Consider the following 17,298-nt stretch of genomic DNA (forward strand, 5'->3'; position numbering starts at 1 on the left):
AATGACTAATGATGTTGCTATGGACTGAATGTTTGTGTTCCCCAGAATCCATATACTGAAGCCTTAGTATGATGGTATTTGGAGGTGGGGACTTTGAGAGGTAATTAGGTCATGAGGGTGGGGTCCCATGATGGGATTAACATCCTTATTAGAAGAGGAAGAGAGCTAGCCCCCTCTCTCTCCTCCATATGAGATACAAGAAGACAGTCATCTGTAAACCAGGAAGAGGGTCCTCTCCAAGAACCTGATCATGCCGGCACCCTGATCTTGGGCTTCTAGCCTCTAGACCTGTGAAAAATAAACGTCTGTTATTTAAGCCACCCAGTCTATAGTATTCTGTCATAGCAGCTGGAACAGACTAAGACAGATGTTAAACATCTTTTCTTGTACTTTACTGGCCATTTGCATGTATTTTTTGGAGAAATATCTATCCTTGCCCATTTTTAAATTGGGTTGTCCTTTTATTGTTGAGTTGTATCTGGCAGGATAATTTTGAGTTCTACACTGTCTGCAGAGTTCTTTCTCCATTTGGTCACACTGGTAACTTGCCTGATAACACATCCTTTATTGGCACCTCGCCTTCTGTATTAGTCTGCTAGGACTGCCATAATAAAGTTCCACAGACTGGGTGGATTAAACAACAGAAATGTATTGTCTCACAGTTCTGGAGGCTAGAAGTCCAAGATCAAAATGTCAACAGTGTTGGTTCCTTCTGAAGGCTGTAAGAAAAAAAAAAAAAAATCTGTTCCATCCCTTTAACCTATATTCTGGTGGTTTGCATGAAATCTTTGGTGTTCCTTGGCTTGTAGAAGCATCACCCCAATCTCTGCTTTCATGTTCACATGGTGTTCTACCTGTGTGCATGTCTGTGTCCAAATTTCCCCTTTTGATAAAGACATCAGTTATATTGGATTAGGGCCCACTCTACCTCATATGACCTCATCCTAACTTAACTAATTACATGTGCAATATCCTGTTCCCAAATAAGGTCGCATTTTGAGGTACGGAGGGGTTAGGACTTCAACATATGAATTTTGGGGAAATACAATTCAACCCATAGCACCTTCCTTGTCTTTCCTACTCCCCAGTAGGTGTTTCCTGAGATCACTGCCCAATGAACTACATACACTCAAGTCCTTATCTCAGGGCCTGCTTCCAGGGGAGCCAAAGACAAGACAGAAAATCAATCAGGGCCTTAGTAGGTTTAAAGGCAAATATCACTCCCAGGTCCAACAGGATGGAAACTGCCAATGAAACTCTCCCTTTCAAAATGGACCAAGGGTTTGGACTGGAAATGTGAACTCATTGCCTACTTTTCCTAAAAACTTAATATAACTTGTTAACCCTGGGGGTGGCAGTCTTTTTCAGTCAAGCTTCTGTAGTTTATTTGGTGACATTTTCAACTCATAAAAGTAATTCAAGTGATATAGGTAGATTAGAAGGAAAGGAATTGGGTATGGATGCTGTCTAAAATTCTGGATAAAAATTGGGCACGTCACTGTTCACTTCCCCTAAGGCCCACCACACATGCTTCTGATGAACTGGAGTTTTGGATTTCCCTAAACACACCAAGCTTTCATATATTCTTCTGCCTTTGCCTGGACTGTTTCCTCTGTCCCACCAATGACTCATAAGTTCTCACAGTTCACTTAAGTTCCAGCTCAAATGTCACTTCTTATTTTAAGTCATTCCCAACTTAGTCTAACCAGGGTGAATTCCAGGACCTGTGTGGCAGCTATTAGTGCAGATTGGCTGAGGCTGGAGCTCCTGGCACCATCTTGCCAACATATGGAGCCTCAAAATGACGCCAACGTGGAGAGGAGCAGACAAGAGAGATAGAGAGAAGCCGAGTCCTGGGGACATCACTGAATTCCTGGATCAAACTATGCCAGACCCTGCCAATCCTTTGACATTTCAGTGTCATGTGCCAAAGTATTTCACCTTCTTGCTTAACTCAACTTGAGTTGGTTATTGATTTTTTTAAAATGAATCCAGAGATTTAAGACTGAATTATCCATGAGATATGACTTCCAAGACATGGGCAGGACAGCTGTGGGGACTCTCAGCCCTCTGCTTCACTTTAGCAGGGGTCCTAGAATGACACAACACCTAACTCCTGTGTCAAGTCTCTTCCGGGTGGAACATTTTGTTAATTAAGTCACATAATTTGGAAGTCCCTTTTATGTTATAACCTCACAAACAATATTACCTACTGTTTTAACCAAGGAATTTGAGGAATCTAACATTTTCACAGTCTCTTGCACTTAGTGGGTATTCAATTAAAATCTCTATATATGATTTTTCTACTTCTTAGAATATAGAATTGAAGAACTGGAGGAGATTTTAAAGGGACAGAGTCTGCTTCTCTCATTTTACACATGAAGAAACATTTGCACAGACAGGTTAAATGGATTTCCCAAAGGTCATGCTACTAGCTAATGGGGGAGCCAGAGGGATAGTACCCAGGTTACGCAACTCCCATTCTAATGCTTTTTTCACTATACTTCTACCCAAAGCATCTAGCACAGTCGTGAGCACATAGGAAGTACCTAATTAATAAAGAAATGACTGATATCCACAGGGCCTGCTGCTCAACTCAGGTGGAGGTCTGAGAGCACCAGCTATGAGACTTCTCCAAAATGACAGGATCAATGTTTGAAGAGCTGCCTAGCTGCAGGATTCCTTAGAGTAGCTGGCCTGCATTAGCCGCCTTAGTGCGGTTTTGGATAGTAGCTCAGATCTCAAGTAAACTGGTTTCTTGTAAGCCAGAGATGATTCCTCCAGGGTTGCTGCCAGCAAAAGCAAGTATCCTGGAGGTGACTTGGGTTGAACCGGTGTTGTCCCAAGCCAGTGTCTTTAATTGCTGCAGAAAATTCAAACAGCTGGGTCTCCCACTCTGAAATAGTAACTTCCTGTCTTTGGGGGAAAAAACACGTAGTCACCTCTAAGACTTTGGATGTTCAGATGGAAGACAAGCTGGCTTACAACATGTCCCACATTGAAGGATTTGTTGTTTTTAAGTCACCCTCTCCTCCAAGCAATAAGAGATCACAACCCTCCTGATTAAACAGTCCTAGCTCACAAAATTACAGCATCCACTTCAGTAACCAAAAGCTCAGAACCAGATTAGACTTCTGACATGACAAATAGCCCCACTACAAAAGCCTTTGTGCTTGGTTTTTGGACCCCCTCTTCCACCCCATTTCTCATTCCAGGGCTAAAATCACAATCATAGTGCAGATAGGGTCTGGTGCAGACTCAATCACCAAAACTACCTGGACCCCAACCCCGGATCCTTCATTTTTGTTCAGGGACTCCCTAAGGTAGCTTACAAATGCTCCCCAGTGGCCACAGTGGTCCTTCTGTGACCCTGACATGCTCCCTGCACCCCTCACCCGTGCTCAGGGACCACCCACGCTCTATACCCATCCCTTCCTTGCTATGCAGCTGTCACCCTTCCTGCCATAGTTCCTGCCCCTGTCGTCGCCCTCCTGATGTCACGTTGTCTTGCCCTGGCTGCCCTTCTGCCTGGCTCCAGCTGTCACTGCTCCACCCCTGGGAACCTCCTTCTCTCCGGTTCAGTCAGTTGTCACCCACAGACTCTGTTTCATAAGCCATCTTCTTCTTTTTACAGGAAGGGGACACCAGGCACCTGGTAGGTTGGTCTGGAAGGTGAGGTGAGCGGCGCTGGCAGGGACGCATCGAACACTCTCCCTGACACCAGTGTCCACCCAGGTATTGTGTGCATGATGAGCTCCTTGCTCATCAGGTACCCTCGAAAGGCTACCCAGTCACATGAGGATCTTCATCTCTGGTCCACCTTCAGCCCTACTAGCCAGTCATCTATCCATCCATCCATCCATCCATCCATCTGTCCATTGTTCAGTCAATATAAATCGCTGATAAATACAAATGAGACAGGCAATTCCAAGAACTGTGGGTACAGCGAGTACAAGACAGACAAGGCCCTCAGGCCCTTAGAAGCCTACTTTTCAGTGAGGTGAAATAGACAGTAAACAAGCATACAAACAATGATTTTAGAGAGCAATGTGTTCTTGAAGAAATTAAGATTGCACAGAGAGCAGGAGGAGGGCGAGGCCAGTACTTCAGATCAGGCTTCGGGAAGGTCCCTTGGAGGAAGTGACATTTAAATAGACACCTAATCGGGTCCAGTCACGCAAAGATCCTGGGAAATGGCTCCAGACAGGGGACCAGCAGTGCCAAGGCCCGCAGGCAGGAAGGAACTTTGCTCAGAATGCGGCATTGTGAGTGAGGTGAGCGTGGTATGGGTGAGGTGGGAGAGGCGGGCGAAGGGCTCTGTATGCCAGGTGCAGACGAGTCTATGCGCTGGTGGAAAGCCTCACCCTCACCCCAGCAGCTCTGTGGAGAGTGGACTGCGGTCAGGAGGCTGTAGCACAGGAGAGGAGGGTGGTGTGCATTAGGGGGCAGCGTGGAGACGGCAAACGGGGTAGATTCAGAATATGTCTTTAATGCAGAGACAACAGGATTGCCTTAGGAACATATTCTAAACAGGTCACAGTTCTGGAGGTCGGAAGTCTGACATGGGCCTTGGGGGCTAAAATCAAGGGGTCAGCAGGGCTGTTTTCTGGAGGTTCTGGGGGAGCATCTGTTTCCTTGCCTTTTCCAGCTTCCAGAGGCTGCCTGTCTCCTCCATCTTCAAAGCCAGTACTCACCTCACTCCAACTTCTGCTTCTGTTGTCACATCTCTGACTCTCTTACCTCCTTCTTTCCTTTTAAGGACCCTGGTGATTACATGGGGCCCACCCAGATAATCCAAGATAATCTCCCCATCTTGAGATCCTTAACCTTTCACATCTACACAGTCCCTCTTGCTGAATAAGGCAACGTATTCCCAGGTTCTGGGGATTGGGATGTGGACATCTTTGAGGAGGCCATGATTCTGCCTACCACACTGTCCACAGATTTTCTTTTTTTTTTCCTTGCTGCTTGGTTGTCACCTTTAGCCATTTCTAAAACTTTGGCATTCTTTCAGTTAGTTGTTCAGGCCTTCCTTCCTCCCTTCCTTTATTGGACAACCATTTTCTGTGCACTTACTACGTGCTAAACAGTCTGCCAGGTACTATGGGGAGAAAACTGTGTATCCAGACTCTACCCTCAGGGAGTTTACAGTCGGCTTTCCTGGAGAGCCATGTTACTGGTCCCATTAAAGCAAGCTGGCCATACTGAAAGGACAATGCAGATGAGACAGGTACTTCAAAAGGCAGTTACTGAATTGTCACCTCTGCTGAGTTTCTCCCATGGGAGTCATTAAAACACTAACTAAGACTCAGGAGGAAACATCAATAAATTCACCAAACATGGAGAGGGCTAACTATGAAGAGTGCAGGCCGAGAGCTGAAGAAGTGACTCTCCCTGGGGGGGCCCCGGTGCTGCCCTGGCTGCTCCCGCATTCCCCCGAAGCCTCCCTGCCCACCAGCCATCTCCTCTGACCTCGCTCCCCACCTCTCCCGGTGCAGCTTTCTGGAAAACATCTGAGCCCTTTCTTGGCAAATGTTCCCACAAACCAGTCTCAGGAAATGCTCAACAAAACACTCAGCCCCCAAAGAGTTCTTATCTCTTAAAGGTACATACTGAAACATCTACAGATGAAATGATACCAAGTCAGGGATTTGCTTCTGAACAAGCATGTGGGAGGAAGTGGGTGGGTACGGATGAAACAAGCGTGGCCGTGAGTTAATCATTGTTGAAGCTGGGTGACGGGAACATGGGGGTTCACTATAATCTTCTATTTTTTGGCCTGTTTAAAATTTTCCATAATAAAAAAAAAGTTAAGAGGTAAAAAGTCTCCACATTTTGCCTTATGTCACTGAAACAAACTTAACTTTTGCATATATTTTGCTGCCTAAATAATTGCCTAGACTTAAAAAATAAATAAATACAGGCATAGGAACATTTGACAAACATTTTGTACAGTCTCTGAAGTCACAGCAGGGAAGAGAAAGTACTAGATATCTTGCCTGCTGCTCATCTTGAAACAATAATTGTCCCGTCCCCCAGGGAAGAAACACATAAAACTCTGGAACATTATTCCAGTAACTGGATTCAAAGGGCTAAAGATATCATCTGGGAAAAGACAGTGGAACTTGATTAAGAGATCATTGTGGATTCTTTATGATGGAGGTGATGAACTGGCTTGACCTATCTCAGAATTTTCATACACTAATTTCCAGGCAGCATATTAGCATTGTAATCCCTTTGAATCATGAAACTGTACAAGTCTGAGAAAAACAACTGTGATGTGGATAGAATTGTCTTTGGAACGTCTCCACCTGCCTTTTCAGCACTCCCATGAGGCAGTATTATGTAGTGGAAAGACCACAGGCTTTGGACCCAAAAAAGTTGACTTGACTTCCATCTCACTCCTGCTGTGAATTTGGGCAAGTTATATAAGCTCTCCGGACCTCAGTTTCCTCATCTGTACAATGGGCCTAATAATATCTGCTTTGCAGGGATGCTGTGAGGATTATGGGATACGTGTGTAAAATGCCTCTCTCATCACAGATACTCAGTTAATGGTAGCTTATTGTTTTTATAATTGCATATTCCTCTTTACCCCACTCCACACCTCCCAGTATAGTGCCTAACACGTGGAATGCAGCAAATGTTTGTTGAATTACATTAAACCTTGAGAAGGTAGATGGAGTTCATGGGAGGAAATATTAAGACTCTACCAGAATCTTCCCTTTGCAGGCAACTCATCCTCAGGAGAGCTTCTCTACCTAATTGCTCAAAGCAGAAAACAAGGACCCATTCATCATAGCTCCCACTCTCCCTCCCTCACATCTAATCAATCACCAAACTCCATCTATTAGAGTTCTCGATTATCACTAGAATCTATTCACTTCCCTCAAATCCTACTGCTACCACCTTAGTTCAAGACTGTCTTCTTTTTCACCTGGTCTATCGCAAAGTCAGGTCTCCTCACATCTGTTCTTAATCCTTTCTCTTTATTGTAGCTGGAGGGATTTCTTTTTTTTTTTTTTAATTATAGAAAAATTTAAATATTCACAAAAATAGAGTATAATAAACTTCCATATACCCATCACACAGTTTCAACAAATCAATGAATGGCCAATTTCATTTCATATATACCCCACCTACTTTCTCCAATGTTCTTGGGTTATTTGAAGCGAATTCCAGAAGTCATAGCTTTTAGGGAGGATCTTTTCATGCATTCAGAAGGAAGTTCTAAATCTTCCAGTGAACTGCCATGATCTGATCCCTGCTGACTCCTCCAAATTCAGATCACAATTTGCTATTCCCCCTCCTCAGACCCAGTCATACCAGCCTCTCTCAGTTCCTCCAGCATTTTATGTTGTCTCCTTATGACCCTGAGGCCTTCAGGATGGACTGTATTCAGGGCCCAGAAAGTCCATTCTTTATCCTCTTTCACCCTCTTTGCTCAGCTTCAGCTGCTCCTGCTCTGCCATCACCCTGCACATCACTTCTCAAGAGGTCCCCACGCTAAGGTTCAGTGCCCCCTTGTCTGCTCTCTCAGTCCCCTGTGCTTCTCCTCCAATTATACATACGTAATTTTGTAAGTGGTCATGCAAAGGTGTCTCCCCTGTTAAAAATGAATTCCGGGCATAAGAGTTGTGTCTGCCTTCTTCCTTAATGAGGCACCTGGCACACGATCCCTTCCTTACAGGAGGCACTCAATAAATATTTGTTGAATGAGGTCCCCAAGAAAGGTAAACACAAAAGCCACATCCACTTCATGTTATAAATTGCTTATAAACCAGTGTCCTAAACATTTTATAACCGTAAGAGCAATGCTTAGACCTTAAATTGTAAGTGTATTTTGTTATATTCAATGTGATGTCTTTCAAAGATTATGAGCTGCATTATGCTAGACACTGAGGGTTCAAACTGAATAATACATGGATCCTACCCTCAGAGAGCCGAGTCTAGTGGAAAAGACAGTCATTTAACTATTTAAAAATTGGTAATTTCTCATGTTTTATATATAGGAACGAGAATATTTAATTAGTTAGACAATTTGTAAAGTGTCAAACAGCTAAGAATAAACAGGAGTTTGCTGTAAAAACAACAGCTACCATTTACTGGGTCCTTCCTTTGGGCCAGGTATGGTATAAAGCATTATTTCACACATGATTTCATTTAATCCTTACAACACCCTTTGAGATATGCCTTATTATCCCCATTTTACAGATTTACCTTAAAAGCCACCAAGGCATTAAAAACTTAGGCAACCCTCAGTCACCCAGGATTTGAAACCGGGGAGTCTAACTTCAGAGGGAACACTCCTACACTCTATGCTGGGGCTGAGTGGTGCTGCAGGAAACATACAGTAAAGAACGCTTTCCAATTCATCAGTGCTTTCCACTTGATGTCCTGGTTTCAGAAGCCATGTGGGCACACTTTCATGGGAAAACAGCAGCTGTTGAAAAACCTGTTACTGATAAGGCCAGGTTCCTTATCAGGAACCTGGGCCCAAGGCACTAGCCACTGAATCTGGACTTTGTACCAAAGATTTCCTTTAAAAAATATAAACAGGAAACTTTCAAGTTGTGAAGCTACTGCCTGCCATGAACTTAGTCTGTCTTCTCAGCCAAACTGAAAGCTCTGCATTGCTCCCTTCCTTGTACACCGTATCTTGTCTGCTTACCTCCTGCAGATGGTTTCCGACCAAAAGGAAATTTATTACATTTTGAAAGGGAGAAATTGTTAGGGTAAATTACATGTGTGGACCCTGAACCATGAAAAGAGATTTTGTATTAATTACACATATTTGGGAATTTGTTTTCAACTTTTTATTAAGGAAAATTTCAGTCATATACCAAAGTAGACCAAATAGTGTAACAACAAACCCCCATGTACCCATCTCCTTGCTTCCACAATGATCAGCTCATAGCCAATCTGTTTCATTTATATTGCCATCGACTTCTATCCCCTCCCCTCCCCCACCCCGGTTTTACTTTGAAGCTAACACGTTTGGGGATATTTTGAATGTTGTGTTCTGTTGGTAAAGAATTTATGGAATCAATAGAATAAATAACTATGACTTGGTCAGCAAGGTCCCTGGGGACACAGGAACCAGAAAGAAGAATAGGCTGTGTGGTTTGACCACAGAAAAGACAGGAGGACTAGCACGGACTACGGCCGGCACTGGCCCAGGCAAGCAAAGCGCCCACGTGACGAAAGTTTTGAGGGAATGTGATGGGTCTGTCCTGTGTCTCGAGCATACTACCTCTGCCTTTTGTTTCCCTCTCAGCAAGTTCTCCGCCAGTATAATTAAATCACTTTTTTGTGCGTCTATGTTGCCCTCCCCCTGCTTGCCTAAACCATAGCTGTAGGAAAGGAAACCCTAGAGCAGCAATGCCCAATCGAAATATAATGTGAGCCACACGTATTAATTTTACATTTCTTTAGTAGCCACCTTATAAAAAGAAGAAACAAATGAAATTAATTTTAATATTATATTTCATTTAACCTAGTGTATATAAAATATTATCATTCCAACACGGTTATCAGTATAAACAATTATTATCCAGATATTTTACATTCTTTCTTTTGTGCTAAGTCTTTGAAATACAATGTGTATTTTATAGTTCCAGCATATCTCAATTTGGACTACTAATATTTTAAGGACTTAATTCATAGTCATAAGTGACTAGTGGCTACTGAATTGGACAGGGCCCAGGGTAGGGGAGTCAGTAGCTACTTTGCAATTTTCTTGAAAATAATGCTACTAAAGATTTCTGGTAAAGTTGAAGTACAGTGTGTAATGCTGGGCTTCTCCAGGAAATATACTGAGATGAACGAGAGAAAACAACAATAAAAGCTTAGACAAGTCCATCTATATAAGCAAGGAAATAACTACAACCTCCAAAACCCAGGCTACGAAGAAATGTGGCTCTTCAGATCTTGAGCAAGATTCTTTTTTTTAAGAGTATTAGTCATTTTTTATTTTTATTTATTTATTTATTTTTGGCTGTGTTGGGTCTTCGTTTTTCTGTGCGAGGGCTTTCTCTAGTTGTGGCAAGCGGGGACCACTCTTCATCGCGGTGCGCGGGCCCCTCACTATCGCGGCCTCTCTTGCTGCGGAGCACAGGCTCCAGACGCGCAGGCTCAGTAGTTGTGGCTCACGGGCCCAGTTGCTGCGCGGCATGTGGGATCTTCCAGACCAGGGCTCGAACCCGTGTCTCTTGCATTGGCAGGCAGACTCTCAACCACTGCGCCACCAGGGAAGCCCTGCTTGAGCAAGATTCTTGAGCAGAAAGGATGTTAGCAGCTCCTGAGAGGTTCTCCGTTTACCACAAGTATGGTAAAGTGTAGTGGCTTTGAATACTCAAATCCTGGTTCTGTTCTTTACGAGCTGTGTGTCTTGGACAAATTCTTTCATCTCTCTGTGCCTCAAGTTCCTCATCTATAAAATGGGGATCATAAAATTTAGGGTGGTTGTAATGATTAAATGAAGTAATACATGTAAAACACTTAGGACCAGATGCCTCGCCATGTTAACCTCTCCATAATTGTTAACTATTAAAAACAAAAATAAGTAAAGACCTGAAAAAGGTGAAGGATTAAGTCATGTGTTATTTGGAGGAAGAGAGTTCCAAAAAGAGATAGCAAGTGTAAAGGCCCTGAGGCAGAAGTCTACCTGGCATATTAAAACAGAAAAACAAACAAACCACCAAGGAAGCTCCTGATCTGGCTGTAGCAGAGAGGGGAGTATGGAAGGGGATGGTACAGAGAGGTAACGGCAATGGGGGCCGACAGTGTAGCTCTATAGGCCATTGTAAGGACTTTGGTTTTGTGGGGTTTTTTTAACATCTTTATTGGAGTATAATTGCTTTACAATGGTGTGTTAGTTTCTGCTTTATAACAAAGTGAATCAATTATACATATACATATGTCCCCATATCTCTTCCCTCTTGCATCTCCTTCCCTCCCACACTCCCTATCCCACCCCTCTAGGTGGTCACAAAGCACCGAGCTGATCTCCCTGTGCTATGCGGCTGCTTCCCACTAGCTATCTATTTTATGTTTGATAGTGTATGTATGTCCATGCCACTGTCTCACTTTGTCCCAGCTTACCCTTCCCCCTCCCCATATCCTCAAGTCCATTCTCTAGTAGGTCTGCATCTTTATTCCCGTCTTGCCCCTAGGTTCTTCTGACCATTTTTTTTTCTTTCTCTTTTTTTAGATTCCATATATATGTGTTAGCATACGGTATTTGTTTTTCTCTTTCTGATTTACTTCACTCTGTATGACAGACTCTAGGTCCATCCACCTCACTACAAATAACTCAGTTTCATTCCTTTTTATGGCTGAGTAATATTCCATTGTATATATGTGCCACATCTTCTTTATCCATTCATCTGTTGATGGACACTTAGGTTGCTTCCATGTCCTGGTTATTGTAAATAGAGCTGCAATGAACATTTTGCTACATGACTCTTTTTGAATTATGGTTTTCTCAGGGTATATGACAGACTTTGACTTTGACTCTGAATGAGAGGGAAGCCACTGGAAAGTTTTGACCAGAGAGGGACAATATCTGACCTACATTCTAAAATGACTATTCCAGGGAATTCCCTGGTGGTCTGGTGGTTAGGACTCCGCACTTTCACTGCTGTGGGTCAATCCCTGGTCGAGGAACTAAAATCCCGCAAGTCATGCAGCGCGGCCAAAAAAAAAAAAAGATTATTCCAGCTGTTGCGTTGCAGATGGGTTGAAGGAGGACATGGACAAAAACGGGAACCATTCAGGAGGCTATTCCAACAATCCAGTCAAGAGATGGATGGGGGCTTGGACCTGGGGAGCAAGCTGTGAAGTGGGGAGATGTGGTCAGATTACACAAATGCACAAAAGTGTAGGGTCAAAGATGTTCAAGGCAATGTCATTTGTAACTGAGATAAACTAGAGATAACCTAAATGTCCATTATAGAAGGCAGGTTAAATAAATTATGGTACTTTTTTTTTTAACTTAAAAACTTCTGTAGTGATTGAAAGAATGTATTATTTTTAAAATTAAAAGCCAAGGGCTTCCCTGGTGGCACAGTGGTTAGGAGTCAACCTGCCAATGCAGGGGACATGGGTTTGATCCCAGGTCCGGGAAGATCCCACATGCCGCAGAACAACTGGGCCCATGCACCACAACTACTGAGACTGCGCTCTGGAGCCCATGAGGCACAACTGCTGAAGCCTGGGCGCCTGGAGCCCGTGCTCCGCAACAAGAGAAGCCACCACAATGAGAAGCCCAAGCACGGCAACGAAGAGTAGCCCCCGCTTGCTGCAACTAGAGAAAGCCCACGCGCAGCAACAAAAGACCCAACGCGGACAAAAATAAATAAATTAAAAAAAAAATTAAAAGCCAAAGTGAATGATAGTAATTTTTAATGTTATTCAATTTCAGCATAAAGGGATAAGTTGTAGTTTCAACAAATGCATATTTTTTGGACCATTAAAACATCTTGCTTGGTAATTAAAAATACAAACCTCAAAGCATTGAAATTAGAGTTTCTTATTTAAAAAAAGAGAGTCAAACAGAAATATGCATATGTACCTGCTAAACTAGTGTACCAGTAATTCCTGGCTGGTCACTACAAAGTCTATGCTTCTATTCTTTTCCTTTTAAAAATTTTTGGTAGAGCGTATATTGTCTAGGAGATGAGGAAACCAGATGCTAGGCAAGGGCTGGTTTTTACTGAAACTTTAAGATTGACTTTGCTATTACAAAGCATCTAAGAGCTGAATAGACAAAAGATTTGTCTAAGGGGTGAAACTGGTAAGTGGATATATGATTCTGAATCTACATATTGGCCAGACATCCATTTGGTGGAGGCTCTAAACTGATCATTTATTAATCACTCACCATATGCCAGGAAGCACTATGCCTTGTATTTTGATGACAATTTCTAATTTTACAATACGTAATCTAATTTTACAAAATTGCCCAAGGTCATTAGCTAAATAAGTGGAAGAGCTGAAACTCATAGATTGTCTCATGCCAAATCCCACCCTCTTTCTGCTATCACACTGTATTAGGTAGGTTTGGCGGATTGATTTTTGAGGCTTTTCTTTGGAAAGAATAGTGTATCCATTAGGATTGCATTCAACTGTTTGCAACAAACCTTAACCGACAGTGCTTTAAACAAGTAAGGGGGGACTTCCCTGGTGGTGCAGTGGTTAAGAATCCACCTGCCAATGCAGGGGACACGGGTTGGATCCCTGGTCCGGGAAGATCGCACATGCCGCGGAGCAAGTAAGCCTGTGCGCCACAACTACTGAAGCCCACACCACACAATTACTGACGCCCATGAGCCTAGAGCCCGTGCTCTTCAACAGGAGAAGCCCGCGCACCACAACGAAGAGTAGCCCCTGCTCACCACAACCAGAAAAAGCCCAGGCGCAGCAACAAACACCCAACGTAGCCAAAAATAAATAAAATAAATAAATTTATGTTAAAAAAAAGTAAGGGGATTATTTTTCTCATGTAATAAGAAGTCTGGAGCTCAGCAGTCTGCAGTAGGTGCTTTTCCTCCTTTTCTCTTGTGTATTGTCCTGTGGTCATCAAATGGTTGCTCACCCTCCAAGCTCACAGCAACCTCACAGCCAGAATAAAACAGGAGGAGAAAAGCGGTGGTGTCCACTTCAGGAAAGCAAAAACCTTCTCAGGACTCTCTAGGCAACTTCCCCTTCCACCTCAGCAGTCGAGCCATGTGACTGCCCCACAAGGACTTCTGGGAAGGTGAGCAGTTCAGCCCGGCGCATCGCCTCCTGGAACAAAATCCGAGTTCTCTTCTAAAGGAAGAAGGGGGATTGGATATTGAGGAGACAGTAAGCAGTGTCTGCCCCATGAAAAATATCTGACAGATCAAAGATGTTGGGGAGGAAACAGCTGCCTCAGAAGTACTGCTGGATCAAATGGATTCTAGGGGCTCTGGGCACCACTGTTGATGTGTTGATATTTTGCTGCAAGAGAGGAAGGGAAATGTAGTCTTTGTTCTAAGCAGGCTTGGGCTCAGCTTCAATTCTATTATTATGGAAGAAGGAGAGAATGGCTATTAGGGAACAAGAAAGGGCTCTTCCACAGTCCCTCCACCAGCCCCTGAAACCGAGTTCCCCTTGGGAAAGAGTCTGGTGTACACAGCCGTATACTCTGGCATCTGTTCTAGACGGGCGGGGGTCTGAGGGCAGTTGTTGACACAGGCTTTGGAATGGAGAGACAGCAGTGGGCACCTGGGGATACTTGAGGATGCTGAGAACATCTGAAGATAATTCAGCCTCCTGGATTGGCCTGGAAAGAGCCATTAAAAGTGCAGGCTGTCTCCTCAGAGTCACCTCCTCCAGCCCTGTCAGTAGCAAGACACCTCACATTCCTGGTCCTCGTTTTCCTCTTCTTTAAAGGGGAGTAATAACCCTACCATATAGTTTGAAGTGATGCATGTCCAGTTCCTGTTTTATGCTATACACTCCATAGATGGCAGCTGTTATTATTATTATTTTTTATACAGCAGGTTCTTATTAGTCATCCATTTTATACACGTCAGTGTATACATGTCAGCAGCTGTTATTTGTGATAGGAACATGATCTGGTCCCCACACCCCCTGCTCTAACTCAGTTCACATCCTCTTCTTCTCAGCTATACTGACTCACTTGCTATTCCTCTGTCAGAACATGCACTCTATGGCCAGCTTTTGGCTCCTGGCTTTGCTCACAGTGGAATCTTGGCTGAAACACTTCACATCCTGGTGAATCCTGTAGTCCTTCAGGATTCAGCACACATGTGCCCTTCTCCAGAAATTCCTCTCTGACCTCCCCAGGTTGGGTCAAGCGGCTCCTCAGGCCCTCTAGCAGCCCACACTTATTTCTATCACGGTTCAGTTCTTACTGCACCTTTGGGCAGGCCGTTGCTAAGTTCCTTGCAAGACCAGTAAAAGCTTTCTGGGAGGTTAAGAAAGGGCCAGCCCACTCCACTTATTGAACCCTCTTCAGGAAAAGGAGGAGGAGGAAACTGTGCTGGGTTTTTCTTTTCTTCTTTCTTGTTTTTGGCCGCGCCGCTGGGCATGCGGCACTTATTTACCCAACCGGGGATCGAACCCGTGGCCCTTGCAGTGGAAGCGCAGAGTCCTAACCACTGGACTTCCAGGGAGTTCCCTGCGCTATATTTTAAACGTTTAAATGATTGGCAAGTCGTAGGTGCTCAACAAATATCTGTTGAATATAACAAATTAGTAATGTTGACACAAAGAAAGGCAATGCAGTATAAGTGTGCTATTTCCAAATATGCAATTTGCGGATTTTTATTTTAAATGTGAATTCATAGTGCATTACAGGTGGTTGTTTATATCAGGTTCTGTCACCCTATGTATACCCTCATCTGGAGGAAACTGCAATGGCCCCGTGCCCACCCTGCTGAGGAGATGGGAGCTCCTTGGGCAGGGCTGGGGGTGGGAGTATCTGAAGGCCCGGCACGCAAAAGGGGGGGCTCTCATCTTCCATCCTACACCCTCGGGGCGTCCCCTGTGCCAGCCTCGACCCCGGCCCCTCTCCCGCGCGCCTGGGTGGCGGCCTGGACGCCTCTCGCCGCCCCGCCCGCAGGCGGCGCCCTCCGGCCAGTCTCCCGCTGGGGTCGCGACGGGGCGTGCGCGCTCAAAGGATTGGATCCGCACTTCCTGGTAGCAGCGCGCGGGGCCGCCACGGGGTTGCTGCGGGGTCCCCGGGGCCGTGCTCTCAGCCCCGGCCTGTCCCCGGTCACCTGGGGCCGGGCGCGGCAGGTGCCCGGGCGGCGAGCTCGCCGCGGGTCTGTTTGGGCGCCCAGCGCCGCGGACGCGGAGCGCGAGCCAGGAGCTGGGAGCCGCCGCGCCTCGGGTGAGTTGCGGGGACCCGCGCCTGGCGTCTTGCCGCTGCTTCCCTCCCCACCCGGGGCTCCGGGGGGGAGGAGGCCGATGGCACCGCGCCGCTCCCCGCTTCCCTGGCTGTGCTCTGCGCGTCGGGGAGGGAGAGGAATTTCACTCCCGGGGATTCAGGGGCTGGGGTTCTCTATTACTTCAGAGATCCTGGAGTGGGTGGTGGCCCTGGAGTGAAAGCCGAGGACGCCGCGCTCCGGCTGGGGGGCGATCGTAGCCTTCGCGCCATGGGTCCGTCCCGGGTTTGGACCCGGGGGTGGGGTGCGGGGATGGAACCGGTGGCCTAGGTTGGGTGTGTACTCACATCCAGACACTCGCACCCCCTTTCCAGGGGAGAGAGCTATTAAACATTGTAAAACAGGTGATGTTTTAGAAACAGTGTGTGCAACTTTCCTTCCTGGCACACACAGGTGGGCATACAGTCATGGACACACATGCTCGTGTATTCGTTGGGGCGGACTTTGCGTCCCCTCTCTTGGCCCTCGGGCGTTGGGGACGGTGCCCCCGCCTGCGCCGGGCATTGGGATTAAGCCCGAGGGCTTTTCAGGTTGGTTGTTCTCTGAGACCGTGGCGTTCTGGGTGGTTCCTCTGTGCCCAGCCTGGATGGCTCAAAATTCTCTCTAAATAACTTGGGACCGCCCTCCGGAACTTGTTGGCTCAATGAAACTCCTCTTCTCACCTGGGCAGGTGGCCTCGGGAGGTGGCAGCAGGGTCCCCCGCCCCCCGCATTCCGGAGGCGACCGCGAGGACCCGGCTTGCGGAGGAAGGTCCAGCTAGGAGGAAACGCACTTGCTTCGCCCCATTGCTTTGCTTGTGCAAATGACTCGGGTAAGGGCCGGGGCGGGGGCGGGGGGGTCGCTCAAACCCCAGAGATAAATCCTCCACAGACCAGAATTGCAAAGGACACTTGAATGAGTGTTTGGATCTCAGAATTGTTCATGGCTTCAAGTCAGATCAATTTCGTTTGTGCTTTTCAGGTTACTTTTAAACTTCTTTAACTATAAAACGACTAACATACACATTTTTTCTTGACAGCCCCTAAGACTGGAGTTTCTTTGTGGTTATCTCTAGAATAGAATTGTGGGGAATTGCAGGTGAGGCTCCGCCTGGCTGCTATGAGAATCACAGGGATAGAGGGAACCTGTGGTTTAAAAACTATTTAAGAGACAGAAGGCGGCAATGCTATGTGTAAACCTTGGTTGGGTCCTGATTTGATGAAAATAGTTTTTTTAAAAATTGTGCCAATAGAGGTAATTTGTACTGGTTGTTTTTTAGTATTAAGAATATTAGTTTTGTTTAGTTACTTTTGGTAACGGTATCATGATTAGGGTTTTTTTTTAAACCCTTATCTGTTAGAAATACATTCTGAACTTGAAA

The 17,298-nt window shown here is 45.4% G+C and overlaps 1 protein-coding gene across 14 annotated transcripts in view; it reads left to right on the top strand.

The window, feature by feature from the left end:
• The first annotated feature begins 13,367 nt into the window (after positions 1 to 13,367).
• Positions 13,368 to 17,298, top strand: part of GPR160 (G protein-coupled receptor 160) — a 105,223-nt gene continuing 101,292 nt past the window's right edge. For 9 of the 14 annotated variants that reach the window (XM_082459035.1, XM_082459038.1, XM_082459037.1 and 6 more), the window contains exons 1-2: positions 13,368 to 15,883; positions 16,609 to 16,749. In XM_082459035.1, the coding sequence (XP_082315161.1) occupies positions 15,379 to 15,883; positions 16,609 to 16,749 (646 nt within the window). In that variant the 5' untranslated portion in view covers positions 13,368 to 15,378. The remainder of the gene's footprint in view (positions 15,884 to 16,608; positions 16,750 to 17,298) is intronic. The other 5 variants (XM_082459033.1, XM_082459027.1, XM_082459031.1 and 2 more) reach the window with 4 other exon arrangements.

This window comes from Balaenoptera physalus (assembly GCF_965194825.1).
Source record: "Balaenoptera physalus genome assembly, chromosome: 4".
Classification (NCBI taxonomy): Eukaryota; Metazoa; Chordata; class Mammalia; order Artiodactyla; family Balaenopteridae; genus Balaenoptera; species Balaenoptera physalus.